We start from the raw sequence: 17736 nt of genomic DNA, 5'->3' as shown, positions 1-17736 counted from the left end.
GGGGTACATCCTTAGCCATTTTTATTTTTTGAGACACATCTCACTAGGATGCCCAAGGTGGCCTTAAATTTAAGAGCCTCTTGCCTCAGCCTACCAAATAGCTGGGATTATAGGTATATGCCACTGTGCCTGGCTAGCAAGATGCTTTTATATAGGATTTAAATATTTTAGCTGCTTATATTTGGTATGTATTTCAGGGTACAAAATCTGTTTAAGACAAGGAACAAAGATTACGACAGGTTTTTAAATGTGTGTTCTCAGAAAATTGGACCTATTTGTAAATTCTCACGTGAATCTCAACCAGTGTAGAAGACTCAAAACTCCAGCAAAAGCAGGCTCAAAATCTTTAGGCTTCAAAGGTAAGCATCCCACATTGTGTGTGATGGTCTCTAAGAACATTCTTATACATCCCTTTAATCTCAACACTCTGGGCGACCAAGGCAGGAGGAGCAAAAATTTGGGCCCAGCCTGGGCAACTCCAACTCAGTAACTTAGTGACAGTCTGTCTCAAAAAATAAAAAAAGGGGCTGAGAATACAGCTCAGTGCAAAGTCCTTGGGTTCACTCCCCAGTAACACACACACACACACTCTTTTGCCTCTCACCATAATACTGGTGTGCTTCTGAGGAATGTTTGTACCTCTCAAGAGTAATACAAAAGTACTGGTAGGCTCTTGGGACCCAGTCAGCTTCTTCCCCACAGACTCTCATGATGACTTCTTGAAATCCTTTCCCTACTTTCTCTGAGATGCTTTTGACCTCTCTACTGCCTCTTCCCAGCAGTCCGGTGTGCTTTGCTCAGTTGCCAAAGCATAGCCACATCAGGGCTCTAGATTTTTCTCCAGGCTTATATAATAAAGGTGGGGGGAGAGCACCTCTAGATGCTGTATCTACATAATAATTACTCTTGGAGTCCAGAGATCATATTCCTCTCTGAAGACTTGGACCAGATGTTTCTGTCCTTTGTCCGGATCTCACATCAGATTCTTGTCCCTCAGAGTGTCTTTGGAAAATGTCCTCTAGGCTAGAGTCAAACTATACTCCCTTGTCTGGAGCTCAGTTGGAAAAAGGAAAGATTTACCTCAAACTCAGATGTCATCATCATCATAGCTTACCAGCAATTCAATCTGTATACAAGGAAGACAATGTTTTACATTGATTTGCAAAATAAATTAGCTCCTTTTGTTCACAAATATAATTCCAGAGTAGGATTTTGGTGTAGTCTTTGGGTCAATATACTAATTGAAGTGTTTTCTCAAAACTAAGACCAGATTTTCTCCAAAAATACTGTTTTCCAAGTCTTGAATCTCTAATATCATGCTGCTTCTGAACAGGACACTCTAAAATTTGTGAGGCAAAGATGACTAGGGAAAAGAGACCAATATGATTTGCAGCATTTAAAAATGTTTTCCAACTAAGGGGTCAAGAGGAATTTGTGAATGATGAAGCCATGCTAACACTTTCCACTGTTGGAAAGCTTTTTTTTTTTTTTTTTTTTTTTTTTTTTTTTGGTTTGTTTTCTGAGACAGGGTCTCACTATGTAGTTCAGGCTGTCCTTGAACTCACTATGTTGTAGTCCAGACAGGCCTCAAATTTGCAGTGACCCACCTGCCTCAGCCTTCCAAGGGCTGGAATTACAGGTGTGCACCAGCATGCATGGCTAGAAAGTGTTTTTTAAAATACATATTTTAAATATATTTAAAAATGACTCTTAGAGAGAGTCATAGCCTACCAAGTATTGGGTAGTTCATAACTATTTCATTGTTACAATGTATCTTGCCAGGTTCTCTAACATCCTAAAATTCCACAGCCACTGATTTGTCACCTTAGTCCTGAACTCAGGAACTTCCATAATTTCCTTTATCCCTAGAGCTGAAAATGTAAGTTTGGTATGCCTCTGAAGGAATTTGACAATTAGGTCCTTCTGTGCATTGTCAACCATTATTTCCTATGGCTACTGAAAGGTCTTCCTGTCTGTATGTCTAACAAGGAGAGTCTGTTCTGGTTACATGTCACAGCAGGCCATTTCCTACTCTGAGCTATTTTGTTCCTGGGCTGTTTTCCATGGAATGACCTTACTCTTCCCTACCCTGGTTTAGTTTAACCCTCACAGCCTTGGTGAGGCTCTTCAATCTGCTCCAGTATACTTTTCTGAAATTTTGTGGACAAAAAATAGGTTTTCCTTGAGGTCACTCAAGGGTAAAAAGTGAGACAGAACCTATAGGAGTAAGACAGAAATAGAACATCAAGTAATGGTTGTCTATCTAACAGGGAGTATAAAATGCTCCACTGGTGGGTGAAATTTCCCACTGGTATTTTGAGAATGTTTACTCATGGAACATGATCTCAGAATCTCAAATTCTGGAGGTATTCATATATTACAGGAGAAATAGAAAATCTTGTTAGAGAGGAAAGGAATAAATTCTGTAAACACATTTCTTCCATAACTGGATTTTAAAGTCATCTAATAATGAGCTGTGTATTAGTTACAGATAATTTCACATGAGGAATAGAAATTAGAAAGGCATGGTGTCAGTGCCAACAGGAGAAAAAACTCCCTTAGCCCTCCACTGATGCCATATCCACCCAAGCCACCTTTTATATTTCCATAGATAAGTTAGGTCACCATAAATAGGCAGAGATATAAATAAATACACTAAAATGAAGCAAAGAGTTACTGCTTAATATTTTTTTCTTTTTTGGTGGTGTGGGGATTAAATTCCAGGGCCTCGTGTATGTGTATACGTCCTATCACTGAGTTAAATTGCTATCTCTGATTCTTTGTTTTTAAAAACTGAGAATGAGGATGCACACTGAGGCCATATTTTTAAGTGAAATAAACAGGACAGACGTGTGAATACCAAAGTGTCTCTGGTGTGAGAAACTGAAAGTGTAAATAAGAATCAAAATGTATAATAAATAATGTTAAACAGGAAGAAAAGGTCTAAAGGGGAAGAGGAAGTGGGTAGAATAGGGGAAAGGAAAGAAGGGAAAGGAAAAAATATGAAAAAAAGAAAAAACAGAAACAAAGTCTTTGTGAATAGAGAGGTATGGAGGGGTTGAAGGGAGGGTAGGGGAATGGGGGAAAAATAAGAACCAAGATATATTTATGTAAAGGTACAAATTCCCAGTGACAAATGTCATCACACTGTATACCTAAAATGTACCAATAAACAATAAAAAAAAAAAAGAATGAGAAGGGGTCCCAAATTTGAGGACAGAGATGTGTCATGATTTACGGAAAGCCTCATTCAGGCAACTATTTAGGGGAAAACAAAAACTGTCACAACAAAATATAGTACATCCTACAACTACTGAGTCTACCCTGAAGTTTTAACATTTATATAGTAATACAACTAAAATATGAACCTATTGATTTTACTCAAGACTTTTTACAAGAACAGATTTCTTTTTCAGTGCTGCAGATTGAACCCAGGGTCTAACATGTGTCAGGCAAACACTCTACCAGAGTTACACCCCTAGATAACCTCTCCTCTATTTTAGTTTTTTGAGTTAGGGTCATGCTAAATTAGGGTCTTGTTAAGTTGTCCAAGCTGGCCTCAAAACTTGAAATCCTCCTGCCTCAGCTTCCCAAGAGACTGGGATTACAGGTATGTGCTTACCACACTCAGAAAAAAATAGATACCTCAAAATATTTATTATTTTAGCTATTTTTACAGCCAATCTAAATATCTGTTTTACAAAACAACTCAAACAAAAGAAAAAAAATTGAGACACCCTTCCTAAGCACTCCAGAACTCCTTTCTTTCTTGGATGCTAAGAACTTGAGCACTGTATCAGGAATGAATCTTGTTATTTTATCCTAATGAATCCAAATAGTTTATTTATTTATTGGTACTCTGGATTGAACTCAGGATCTTGCGCTTGCGAGGCAGTCATGGTACCACTGAGCTAAATCCATAGCCCTTTTTCTTCTATTTTTGAGAGCAAACTATGGCGTTCATTTTAACAAGAAAAAGTATTTTTTTTCTTACTCAGAGGGCTTTGATGACCTTTAGTCTTAAACAGCAGAGGTCATGTTCTTGTTTGTTTAGTTATAAGCTATGGCGCTTACCTTCCCCAGGCCTGGATTTTCTCCCCAAGTGAACTGACCATGCAAAGGCCTCTCACATAGTGCATGGAAGAGTAAATGAGACAGTGTGCATGAAGTGATCTAGTGCAGTCCTGGCACAGAGCAGTTGTGCCAATAAATGCTGCTTGGATTGGCAATCAAATGCAATGATGGATGTAAGATTGTATTATTTGCTAACTGTGTAGCACTCAGCCTTAATCAGATTTAACCACCATCTGTGGGAAACCAAGTGTAAAGGCTGAGGCCTGGGTTGACCTCTTCTTGTGCAGAGGACTGTAATACTGATTATGCCCAAAGCAGGCTGTAAAGAGTTAATCCCACAATTGGCTTGTTTTTTAGCCAGACTCTCCTGATCAGGAAGACTGTTCAACACCAAAAAAGAAAAGAATCTACAAATGTAAAGTATGCCGAAGGACTATTACTTAGAGGGCAAAATCTTCCATATTTTCTCAGGAAACAATATGGTCAAGCAAGGCTGTGACATATCCCAATGGCTGACGCCAACAGGAACTGAAAAGCTTTACACGGGTTCAAATGCCTGTGAAGACTTAATCGACCCTGACAGAAAACAAGAGGTTAATTTTAACTAATATAGGTCTTACCTTAATATGGTCTTGAACACTCAGTAGAAAAGTATAACCAAATGATATATAAAGTCAAGACCATATTAACAAAGCTGTATATAAATATGGGGCTCTAACAGCTGAACCCTGTGGCAGTTTCCAACTACAATGGTGACTCACTTCTGTTATGGGTCATTACAAAAACTATGGTAAAATTTATAGACCTCAACAAGAATTTTTAAATCTTTTAGCTAAAATTGTTTTTTTAATTATTAATCTTTTTACAGATAAAATTAAAAAGAAAAATTATAGGGGCCAGGGATTTAGCTCAGCGGTTCAGTGGCCTGCCTTGCAAGCACAAGGACCCGAGTTCAATCCCCGGGACAAAAAAAAAAAAAAGAAGAAAAATTATAACAAAATATCAGACTTACAGATAACCTCCATTAATAAAAAGGTCTAAGAGCCAGCAGGTTACATTCATTATTGCAGTCCCTTAAAAAGTTTCTAAACATGGCTCCTTCCCCAACCTTTTTTATTTTAGTACTTACATTCTGATTGTACATGCTCTAATTTCTTTTTTGGGGGTGGGTACTGGGGATTGAACTCAGGTCCTTGCTCTTGCAAGGCAGGCCACTGAACTGCTGAGCTAAATGCCTGGCCCATGCTCTAATTTGTTTAAAAATGTTTATTCTTGGGGGCCGGGGATTTAGCTCAGTGGTTCTGCTGCCTGCCTTGCAAGTGCAAGGACTCGAGTTCAATCTCCGTTACCAAAAAAATAAATAAAATAAATGTTTATTTTTGACTATAGGCTGCCAATCTTCAAGTGACTGTATAAATAAAATCAATACTAAATGTGCTAGATTTTCCCCCAAAATCCACCAGATTGAGACTATAAAAAGTTTATAACTGCTAAATTACAACATGATTTTTATTTAAAGCCTATTAAATTAGCTCTCTGAAGAGAGCCCCTAATTGCGGTCTTTCCTGTATCGATCCTTCTCAGCTTGAAGCAGTTGGATTGAAATTATGTCCTTTCTCCCCTAACTGCCAGTTGGAGATGCTCTTTATAGAAGTCGTTATAGACAGCTAAGTCAGATAGACACATTGTAAGTTCTTGTGACATAGGTTCCTTGGATAACTCATGGGGATAAGTGATTGTTGGGTGTACTCACCTTTCCCTAAAAATACAATTACATAAACAAAAAAAGAGGTGTACAGCTACCTCTACATGCTCAATTAGATTGTTACTTTCATTTTAAACTTTTTAGACCCACTTATGGAAAGTAAATATATAGAAAGATAAATCTACAGACATGTCCTAGACACTATTTTTGTCAAAATATCTCCCAGTGGGTCAGGGATTTAGTTCAGTGGTTCTGTTGCCTGCCTTGCAAGCGCAAGGTCCTGAGTTTGATCCCTGGTACCAAAAAAGAAAACAAAAAAAAAAAAAAAAAAAAAAAAGAAAAAGTCCTAACTAAAAGGTAAAGGGGCCAGGGTATGCTTATTTTTTAACAGAAAATGAAAAGATGTTGTAGCTATCATCCCAGAACGTACCACCATGGACCAAGATAATGGACTTGATGCAATTAGCACAATATGACATCCCTGCTGAGAGCCATGACTCCTCCTCATCTGCTACAGCCCTGGGACCTGCAAAGATCACCAAATCTGCTGCAACAACTGCTGTTTTCAAACAGAGGAGGGGGAGATGCAGAGGACAGTAATACTAATTATGCACAAAGCAGGCTATAAAGAGTTAACCCCACAATTGGCTTGTTTATAGAAGTGAGTCTGGCTGAAGCCTATGTGCCAAGGTCAGAGTAACTCACACCCAAATTCCATTCCCACAACTAAAACCTTCTAAGGAGAACAATGTTCTAATAATGACCATATATTTTGTCTATTCTGTCCCTAATTCGATAATGGTTTGTCTTGTCCTTTATAAGCCTTGTTTACATTAATTTCCATAGAAACTACACATAACCTGCCTTTATCCCAATTCACTGCCAATAAAAGTCAGTGCCTGGGACTGGCCAGCAACTTTGTTGGTTGCACCGGCACTGGTCATCCTGGAACCCTGCTTTCTCTTAGTGTATTTATTTCTCAGGCCTGTGTTGTATACTGGGCAGTGTACTAGAACCTAACTGCAGCGGTTTCTGGTATCTTGAAACATGAGGGAGGAGACAGCAAGCAGTCCCTCCTTGGGTCTGTTTGCTAGCATGCTGGTGCCAGCCAGTTTCAAGGAGAGTCAACTGTGGCTGAAGTCTGATTAAAGAAAATACACATTTGGGAGTAGTCTGCAAATAATGAGAACCTGATGAACTTTGCCAAACCCTATCATATGCTTCCTTGCTTCTTTGTGCGAGTCTATGAAAAGTGAGGAGTACTGCCAGTTCAGGGCTCTTCTGTCCACTAGAGGCAGGAGTCCTCTGGTCCCCTTCCAAATTATCTTTGTGTCTTTTGTCTTTCATCCTACACACCCACCCCGATTCTCTGGTGTGATAAACTCATAGGCTGGATCCTGCAACTATCAAATCATAATATTGAATTTCCTTGGGCTCTGTGGTATTTTAACTAATCATCAGCAAACATATTCCATCTCACCTAAAAAATTATAAATCTCTGGAGGTGATGAGCAAGGTTTCATTATGTTGTAAGTCATTGGTTTGGACCCATTTTTGGGGAAAACCAGATTCTTTTGCTCAGGGTCCCTTGAAGGCCACTGTGGTAGTAAAGGCAATCCTGCTTTTTTGTCCCCATTGAAGGCCTCACTCCCTCTTTTAACTTTGTTCACTCTTTAATGCCCAAATGTCCAGAAGAAATGTATTTACTCATTCTGGGTCCCTGGGATTCCCAGTTTTATATTTTAAAAAGAAGTCTCAGTATACTTAGGGGCGCATACCTGCTGTACCTTTCTTTTTTTTTCCTTTTCCTTTTTTTTTTTTTTTTTTTTTTTGGTACTGGGGATCAAACTTGGGACCTTGCGCTTGCAAAGCAGGTGGTGGAACCATTGAGCTAAATCCCCGGCTCACCTTTCTATTTTTTCAGTCCTTCATTTCATTAGTGAAATTGAGTCTATTCATGCATAGTTTGAAGCAGTAGGGCATGTGACAGTAAAGAAGAAAACAAACTTACTTTTCATCAAAATTATAAACTGGAAGTAGGAGGAGGCAGACAATAATCAGAAATAATATGATGTGTCAGATATTTATTTTAATGGACAAACACATTTAAAATGTAAAAGACAGAAGAGACAATTTTAAAAATGAATTCTATTGAAAACTGAAATGAAAGGAGAACTCACATGGAAGAATTGCTTTTATGCATGGAAAATTCATCCACTATAATCAGAGGCTACACATGGGGGCTACACATGAAAGTGCTCTTTTGATTACTTCCCATATTTTCAGTAAAACATGAGGCAATAAGAATTTAGGTGAGTGAACTTATCAGCAAAATATAGTAGAAAACAAATTTGGAGACCACATATGTGCTGTTATTGGTCTTAGTTAGCATGTAAATTTGCCTTAAGTCATTTTTAGCAAACAGCCCAGCTACAAAGCAAGTACAAACAAATGATAAGCAACAAATAAACTGTAGAACCCATGCCCAAATGTCGTTCATTCATTCAAAGAAACACTTCTTCTTATTCAATTCTTGGATACTTACCTAACTTAGCAGTGGTACTGTCAGGGTTAAAATGACCAAGTGGACATGGTCACTGAAAACATGGAGATTATGTTCTAACACAGGGGAACGGGCACCATCTTAGGATACCATTGTATCTGGGCTTCCTCTAAGAGGGTGCCATCCTGGAGGTAACAGCTACTGTGGCTGTGACAGTCACACATAATTATGGGCAGCGGAGCTGGCATTTCTCATATACACGTATGGACAGAGTTACAAACAGAACTTGAGAAACTTAACGAGAATGTTAAAGGAAATAGTTACTAACGGACTAGGGGCACAGCTCGGTGGCAAAGTGCTTGTCTAGTACATTAAGACTCTATGTACAACACACACACACACACACACACACAAATTATCTCTCCGTTCCCCGTGGGTCTGTGTTGGGCACAGAGCAGCTCTCTCACTACCCTAATCTAACAGACTGGTCTTTGAGATGTGTATGCATTTATGGTGCCTCACTGAGCAGAAAAGATCAGCCTGGGTTAGGATGTTCAAGTGCTACTGAGCAAGGGTTTTTCAAGGCAGGAAGAGACAATGGCGTAGGCCCACCAAACCTGTCTCCAAGTCTCCCGTCTGGAGTAAATATTTGGAGTTAGCTGAGCCAACTGACTATGGGTGGGGTGGGGGAGGGGCAACCGACAATTGGAGGGGCAGGAAAGGTGTTCCCTGGGGCCTGTGGAGGAAGAGAGAGAGGTTTTGGATCCTTCAACAAGGTACACGCCTGCATTATAGAGTTCACAGTCCTTCATGCCACATCCTCCATCCTATCAAAAGGAGCTTAGCTAAGGATCCCTGGAATTGATGCTGAAGGACGAAGTCACCAAAAATGGAAAGTGAAAGAGATCAGAGAGATCAGACTAGGATGAGGCCCAGCCAGAAAGCTAAACTTTCAGAGGTGAGAAGTAACTGCTGTTTATGTAACTGGTACAGACCTGGGGCTAATACGTCTGTCTGAGGGTCTGAATGTGAGGGAAAGCTGGCACTGATGGACACAGGCCCCAGAGCAACTGATTCATGAGAGCCATGTCAGCGATGGCCTCAGTGACAGACACTGTCTCCTTCCCGTCTTCTCTACAGAAAGCCCATGTGTTTTTGTGTGTTGCTAGGAGACTGCTTCAGACTTGGGCTCCTCTGATGGAGGCCCTGAAGCTGGGGCTAACGCCAGGACATCCGAGTGTCAGGTTGGTGACCATGTTGCTCTTGGGGATAGTTCTTCTCCCAAGCATCCACGGTCACCTGGGCCCAGGACATTACTCTTCCTATGAAATAGTGATCCCCAAGAGTCTGACAGTCAAGGGAACTGAAGACCCAGCGGAAAAGACATCTTACACGCTACTTATGCAAGGCCGGAAGCAGCGGGTTCACCTGAAGGTGAGGAGAGACTATTTTGTGCATGACTTTCCAGTCTACAGTTACCACAACGGCATCCTGGGACAAGAAATTCCTTCCATCTCACATGACTGTCACTATGAAGGCTACATAGAAGGAGTGCCGGGTTCTTTTGTTTCTGTCAACACCTGTTCAGGTCTCAGGGGCATCCTGATTAAGGAGCAAACATCCTACGTCATCGAGCCCATACTCTCTTCCAAACGGTTTGAACATGCGTTATACAGCGTGGCACAGCAAGCTCCAGTCTCCTGCAGCATCTCTCCCAGAGACAGCCAAGCGGTATCCACCAGCCAGCAGCAAGAGAGCAGGAAGCCTCACGATCTACAGGCACTGTCCTACTTGTGGTCACGCACCAAGTACGTGGAGATGTTTGTTGTGGTCAACAACCAGCGGTTCCAGATGTGGGGCAGCGACGTCAACGAGACAGTGCAGAGAGTAGTGGACGTCGTTGCTCTGGCCAACGTCTTTACTCGAGGAATAAACACAGAGGTGGTGCTGGCTGGGATGGAGATTTGGACCGAGGGGGACCTGACAGAGGTCCCAGGGGACCTGCAAGTTACACTCAGGAATTTCAATAGCTGGAGACAAGGGGAGCTCCTCCCTCGTGTGAGGCACGATGTTGCCCACATGATCGTTGGGCATCATCCTGGAGGGACCTGGGGCCAGGCATTTCTCAGTGGAGCCTGTACAAGTGGTTTTGCGGCGGCTGTCGAAGCTTTCCATCATGAAGATGCCCTCCTGTTTGCAGCGCTCATGGTCCACCAGCTGGGGCACAACCTGGGTATTCAGCACGACCACTCCGCCTGCGTTTGTAAAGGTAGGCACTTTTGCCTCATGCATGAAACTGTCACTAAAGAAAGTGGCTTCAGCAACTGCAGCTCTGACTACTTGTACCGCTTCCTTCATGAACACAAAGGGGCCTGCCTATTTAACAAGCCACGGTGCAAAAGCCGCGGGCGCAGGGACGCCAATTGTGGAAATGGTGAGGTGGAGGCTCCGGAGGAGTGTGACTGTGGTTCTGCTTGTGACGGTGACCCATGCTGTGAACCAACGTGTAAATTGAAGGAGAATGCACAGTGTAGTCGTGGACTCTGTTGTTCCAAATGTAAAATGCTAATGAGGGGTCATGTGTGCCGTCAATCTATAGGACCATGTGATCTCCCAGAGTACTGTGATGGCGTTTCTGCAAAATGCCCTGCAGACAGTTATATGCAAGATGGCACTCCGTGCCACGAACAATTCTTCTGTTTGAAAGCTCAGTGCACAGACCCTAGTATTCAATGCAAAAATTTTTTTGGGTTTGGTTCAATATCTGCCCCAGAAGAATGTTACACTTCATTTAACAGCAAAGGGGACCTATTTGGAAGCTGTGGTCATTCTGGTAATCCGGTCACGTATGTTAGTTGTTCAGCAGACAACATAAAGTGTGGAAATCTTGTATGTACAGGAGTTAGTTTACTGCCTCTAATCAAGCCTCTATCTGCATTGATCCAGCGTCCTCATGAAAACAACTGGTGCTGGAGCACGGGTACCTTTCAGCCTGATAGCTCCAGTGCACAAAATGTATTGTATGGCACACCTTGTGCTAATAACAAAGCCTGTGTGCAAGCTGAATGTACTGATTTCACCCTTGACACAGTCAACTGCAGTGATTCAGAAATGTGTAATGAGAATGGAGTTTGCAACAATTTAGGGAACTGCCATTGTCAAGATGGTTTTGCTCCCCCTGACTGCAAAACAGAAGGAAGTGGGGGTAGTTTAGACAGTGGCCCCCCTGATAAACCATCTTTTGTAAATCCACCAACTAAAGCAATTGAAGAAGAATCGGCTTCAAAGTTACCATTAATTGCCCTTATACTTTTGGGACTACTACTACTAGTTTTAATTATTTGTGTCTGCTGTTGTAAGCGTCGTGCTGCAGCAGCAGCTCCTCTAGAAAAGACTGCAGAAGAGGCTGAAGTGGAGGAGGAAGAAGAAGAGGAAGAAGAGGAGGAGGAAGAGGAAGAGGAGGAAGAGGAAGAGGAGGAAGAGGAAGAGGATGAAGATTAGTGTGCTAAGTGTTAGAAAGGCAAAGCCAAATATATCAAACTCCTCAAGCACTGGCTAGGAATGAAAAGCTCAGGGAAGCAAAAGTTAAGTAGGAATTGATGGTTCCAGTGGCCCTGATTAGGACTCTATAGTCTAAACCTGTACTACTGTGGGAAGAAAATTCCTCCATCTTTATTACTCATTTTAGTAAATAAGTGCTTATTTACTTAATATATTAAATATTTTACTACTTTTTTTCACATTTTATTTGAACTAATTATATGTATCTTTGGATGTTAATGTCCTTGTGTCTTTGGGCCTATTTTTTTTCAGTCACCAGAAACTGTTTTATCAGGACATGCTATCTTCCATGTACTTGTCTAATATGTAGTAGTATTTGATCCTGAATTTATTACTATCTATGAGATTTTCATTTCTTATGACAACAGCCTATTTTACAAGGACAATTGTTCATGTGACTGATTATTCTAACTGGTTTATTAAGCGTGCATTCATTGAGTGAGGAGTTTTTAAATCCAAAAATAAAAGTGTATTCAATTTAGATATATTTTCAGGTTCTCTGTAGTGTAATTATTGAGTCCATGTCGTTTTGCAGGCATGTAGGAGATGTATATCTGATAAGGAATAGGATTCTAACTGCCTCTGGGTTGAAAAGCTAGCACTGAAGGAATACACCATTCCAAATCTGATAGATATGTAATATGATGTAACATGCATATTCAATTTACTGCTTCCCAGTATTTCTAAGTGCTCTGTATGCCATATTCCATTTTTACCTAAAACAGTTTTTCTTTCATGAAAGCTGCCATAGCCCTCTCCTTTGCTAGTTACCTATTGGGGAATTTCACACTCCTCTCATATCTCAAGGCCAATGAACACTGTCTAGAGTTAGGTAACTGGGCCTATACTAATTTTGTAATAGTGTAGGGTGCCTACCAGAGTAATGAAAGTATATATAAAATTTAAAGTTTATTTAAATTAATAACTTGTTCACTGATGCTCAGAAAGAACCTTTTCAGTATAAGTAACAGAGTTCTAGAGGTGGCAGTTACTTCTCAGGGAAGAGGGCATGAGGCAAAAATAATATTAGCATTTATTGTGTTAGTTTTTCTGTGTTAATCTTTTTCAGGATTGGGGAATACAGCTCAGTGGTGGAGCTCTTGCCTAGAATACTGAAGTCTGGGTTTGATATCCACTGCTACAAAAAACAAAACTTCCTAATTTCCCAATGAAACTTCCATCATGTACATGACGAAACAGAGATCAAACAGTGTGCTCTCAAGCTAGACAATAAATAAGTGGCATAACCAGGATTCTTCCCCAAGTATGACTGAATTTATACTCTCCCTTCCTCATGAGATTTTTCTTTTAGTAAAAAAGGAAAGGCATTTGATATAGCTTTAATTGCTTAGAACAGTGGTGGCAAACCTATGGCATTTGTATTACTGTGTTTTTCTTTTAGGACAAAAGATGTTAATGTGTAAGTTGTTTTTTTCTAAACTAAAATATCACTATTCAGGTTTAACAGCAGTGTTGGCACTTTGCAATATAAGTAAGTGGGTGTGGGGTTACAATTTGGCACTTGGTCTCTAAAGGTTTGTCATCACTGGCCTAGAACATGGCTTTTTTCTCAGTGACTACTGAAACAGAAGCCTTAGAAGTGTACGTTGATCTTTTTCAAGAACTTATTGAATTGTGCAGTCATTAAGATAAAGAGTCTTTCCTCCTACTAAACCTGATAGCATGGAGTGGTAATCTGGTATCATCATTTGGTTCTGTGGGTCTAACTTACTGTAGATGCTCAATAAATGCTGATCAAGAGAATGAATTAAGCAAAGCAAACTTTGAAAAATCGGGCAAGCTAAACATGATGCCATATGCTTTGTAATTTAAACTATGCAGAGGCTGAGGCAACAGGATGGGTTACGCTCAGGATTTCTAGGTCAACCTGGGCAAGATAGTAATATAGTAGGACCCCGCCCAGAAAAAAAATAATGAGATAATATCTGTGCTTTGGGAAGGGTGCTTCTTGCTAGTACACAGACAGTATGTGACTTAAATCTTGCTTGGACACAATATTGCTGATTTTATAAACCATGAAGTTGTAAAATGTTTGTAAAAATTCCAGCCAAAGAATGCTGAAGCCCATTAGGATAGACTATGGCAGGGAGGAACACTTAGGTGTTTCAGTAATCTGTGTTGCTAAATCCTTGGGACCCAGCCAGGTGCTTCTCCACGGCCCCTGATGGTGACTTCTTACCATCCTTTTCCTAGTTTCTTCTCTGGGCCACTTTTGTCCTCTCTGATGCATCAGGCCAGTGAAGATACATGCACTTCTCTCAGTTACACAAAGGATAGCCACATCCAGGCTCTAGATTTTTCTCTGTGTGCATTGATGTTACAATGGTAGCTGGAAATTGGTCATGATGATGGAAATGTTTATGCCACAGAAATAAGCAAATGATATAAATTCAGGGTTTGCAAAAGGAGAGTACTACTTGTCAAACACTTATCAGCACATAAGTACAATTACTTCTGGTATTACAAAGAAATGATAAGACATGTTTCCCAAACCCAAGGAGTTTATAATCTATCTTTGAAAGTATAATAAAATTATATAAATGAAATTAGTGGTGAGATGTTTCAGACTAACTGTGAAGTTCATTAATAGAAAAACATAAGTTCATAAGATGAAACAAGAGCCAATTTACTAAATATATAACATAAATCCAAGGGATTTTATCTACTCTGGATCAACTTATGATTAAAATTGATAAAACAATGGTTAAAATAAGCAATTTATTTTCACTGTGATTTGCTATTAAGAAACAAATTTGAAGCCAGGCATGGTGGTGTGATCCCAGCACTCAGGAGGCTGAGGCAGGAGGACTGCCATGAGTTCGAGGTCAGCCTGGGCTATATAGCCTGAACTACAGAGCAAGGCTTTGACTCAAAAAGAAAAAAAATTAAGAAACAAATCTGACTCCAGTACATCTATTTCTTCATTACTCATTTAAATATTTATATTCAAGGAATATTTATATGATAGGAAATATGACAGCTTCTAAAGACAAAAAGCACATCATTTGGATGTGAAGAAAATGGAACCCACATACATTGTTAGTGAGAATGCAAAATAGTTCAACCACTCTGGGACAGAGTTTGTTAGTTTCTCAACTGCTAAATAAACCTAGTTACTATATGACTTCACATGTACCCTAGAAATATGAAAGTATATATCCAAAAATTTGTATGTGTTTATAGCAGCATTATTCACACAAAAAGAAACAATCCAAATGTCCCACAACCGATGAATAAAATGTGAAATATTCATATAATGGACTGTTATTCACCAAAAAAAGTAATGAGGTATTGATACATGCTATAATATGAAAGGACTTTGTAAACATTATGCTGAGTGGAAAAAGCCAGTCATAAAAAGTTACATATAGTATTGCTACATCCATACTAAATGTACATAATAGGTAAGTCCATAGTAATAGAAAGATTAGTGATTGCCTAGGAATAGAATGTAAGAAGCTCATAGTGACAATGAGGATTAACTGCTAATCAGCACAGGTTTCTTTCTTAAGTGACAGAAATGCTAAAATTAGATTATGGGGATGGTTGCATAGTTGCATACACCACTGGATAGATGCATAAACCACTGGATCATACACATTGAAAGGGTGAATTTAATAGTATGTATATTATGTATTATAAAGTCATTGTTAAAAGTTAATAATATGAAGTATCAGAGTAAGTTCCCCTTTTATATAACTAGTCCTAACATCAAACCTTCCCCAATCTCCACTCAGGTAATCATTTTTAGTTTAGTGTCTTTTTATACTTTCTTCTAGGTATAAAATATACAGTTTTATTTAACATATATGTGTATGTATAAGTAGTATGTTTTAAAAAAATTTTATATCTTGGAGATGAGTTTATATTAGACATAAGCTCTTCAGAGGAAGTGATTTAGTGAGATCTTAGGGATTATAAACACTGTATTTGATGTAATGCAAATAAAACATCATCAAGATATTGGGGGAAAGGCACTGTTGTTATGCAAAAGGACTTCTGCTTGAGTAATTGAACAGGTCTCTATGATGGAATAAATATTTTAAATTATAGAGTTGGAAATTTTCAATTTAAAATGTTTTTGTTAATGTCTTACATAACAATTTATGGGGAGAAAAAGGATTTACTGTAGGACACAGTATTTATTTATTTAGGTTTTTTTTGAGAAAGGGTCTCACTATGTAGTTCAGGCTGGCCTCAAACTCTCAGTGATCCTTTGTCTCTGCCTCCCAAGTGCTGGGATACAGGTGTGCACCACTCACTACACCTGACCCTCTAGTCTTAATAACCAGGACATTTATTTATTTATTTATTTAGAGATAGGGTCTCACTATGTAGTTGAGACTGACCTGGAACTCACTAGGTAGCCCAGGCTGGTCTCAAACTCACAGCGATCCTCCTGCCTCAGCCTCCCCAGTGCTTGGATTACAGGTGTTTGCCATCATGCCCAGGCCACATATTTAAATACAAAAAAGGGAGGGAGATTGGAGAGAAGGTGGCAGCAGCAGCAGTTTTTGTACACTCCTTATATTATTATTACCATAAAAAGACAGAAACTAAAATAGTAAAATGAAAACCTACCAACAACAGGTATAATAAAAAACAGGGATGACCATCCCACAAACTTCAAAATATGAATGGATGAAGACAAATTATAGGCAATCCCAAGATCTGAATAGTGTTAATATTTATAAGAAAGAAAGAGGAGATTAGCAATGGGGTGCCTACTGGACCTGAGAATAGGAGAACCCCTAAATATCCAACAAATATAGGAAAGCACAGTGAACCAAATTTAAAAAAAAATCTGAAATTGAGAAGGGTTTTTAACACTTCCATTCCTGAAGAATGCAAGTAGTCCATTGTAAGGTAGGAGGGGGCCAGAGAAATCTGAGGCCTGTGAGCTTCTGAAATGATTCTTCCAGGACAAAGTCTTATTATGCTAAGGAAAATCCGCTAGGAATACAATTCAAATTGATGAGCACAAAAAGGCAAAGAAAGAAATTTAAGTGGAAATATCTTCGTTGTTTTATTAATTAATATGCTATTTGCTATTAGATTTTAGGAAGTGATCTTTACCATGTCTATGTAGTGTCTTTGTATTTCCTTTTTTTTTTGGTACTGGGGATTGAACTCAGGTCCCTGTACTTGCAAGCCAGGTGGTGAAACCACTGAGCCAAATCCCTGGCCCTGTATCTCCATATTTAGGTTGATCTTAATGCACTCTTTGCCAAGTGTGATGCCCATGATGACTCTTCAGAAATCTCATGGGTTTTCCCTGCATAGTTTCCCAGCATACTATAAGTAAAATCATTAGAGGGCTGGGGATTTAGTTCAGCGCAAAGTCCTGAGTTCGATCCCCAATAGCAAATAAAAACCCCCAAAACACAAAACAAAACAAAAAACTAACCATTAAACTGGTACATGGAACTTCATTGACTGGACTTTGGCATCATCAGCATTAGTAATGTGCTGACATCTTTGATCTTACTTTGAGATAGACCAGGTACATTCAAGTTTGGATGAAGTCACTTTTATTTTGACTACTATATAAGCCCCCTTTGGTTCTATTACAAATTTGTGGGGATCTGTTTCTGCTATTGCCTGGGGCTATGGTTTTATCAGTAAATCCCTGGTAAACTTCATCAAATCCTGGATCTGTTTGTTTTGTTTAAATCTCATAGCACCTTGGGGCCAGATATCATACACGAGGACCACGTATTTCTTTTCTTTTCTTTTTTTTTTTTTTTACCGGGGATTGAACTCCGGTCCTTGCGCTTGCAAGGCAGGCCACCAAACCACTGAGCTAAATCCCCGGCCCAGAGGACCAAGTATTTCTACAATAACTATTAAACTGGCCAGGAGATCAACAAAG

At 39.6% G+C, this 17736-nt stretch overlaps 1 protein-coding gene across 1 annotated transcript; it reads left to right on the top strand.

The window, feature by feature from the left end:
• Positions 1-9464: 9464 nt before the first annotated feature.
• On the top strand, positions 9465-11750 carry LOC104848458 (disintegrin and metalloproteinase domain-containing protein 1b; the record flags this gene model as incomplete). The annotated part of the gene is made up of 1 exon (XM_010604468.3): positions 9465-11750. A coding segment is annotated over exon 1 (2271 nt), but the record flags the coding sequence as incomplete, so codon positions are not given.
• Between the last annotated feature and the right edge of the window lie 5986 nt (positions 11751-17736).

This window comes from Fukomys damarensis, unplaced genomic scaffold, assembly GCF_012274545.1.
Source record: "Fukomys damarensis isolate Sample0158 unplaced genomic scaffold, DMR_v1.0_HiC HiC_scaffold_12, whole genome shotgun sequence".
In the NCBI taxonomy this organism is placed as follows: Eukaryota; Metazoa; Chordata; class Mammalia; order Rodentia; family Bathyergidae; genus Fukomys; species Fukomys damarensis.
Note: the sequence above shows the minus strand (reverse complement) of the source record. Positions and strands in the feature narration are given on the sequence as shown.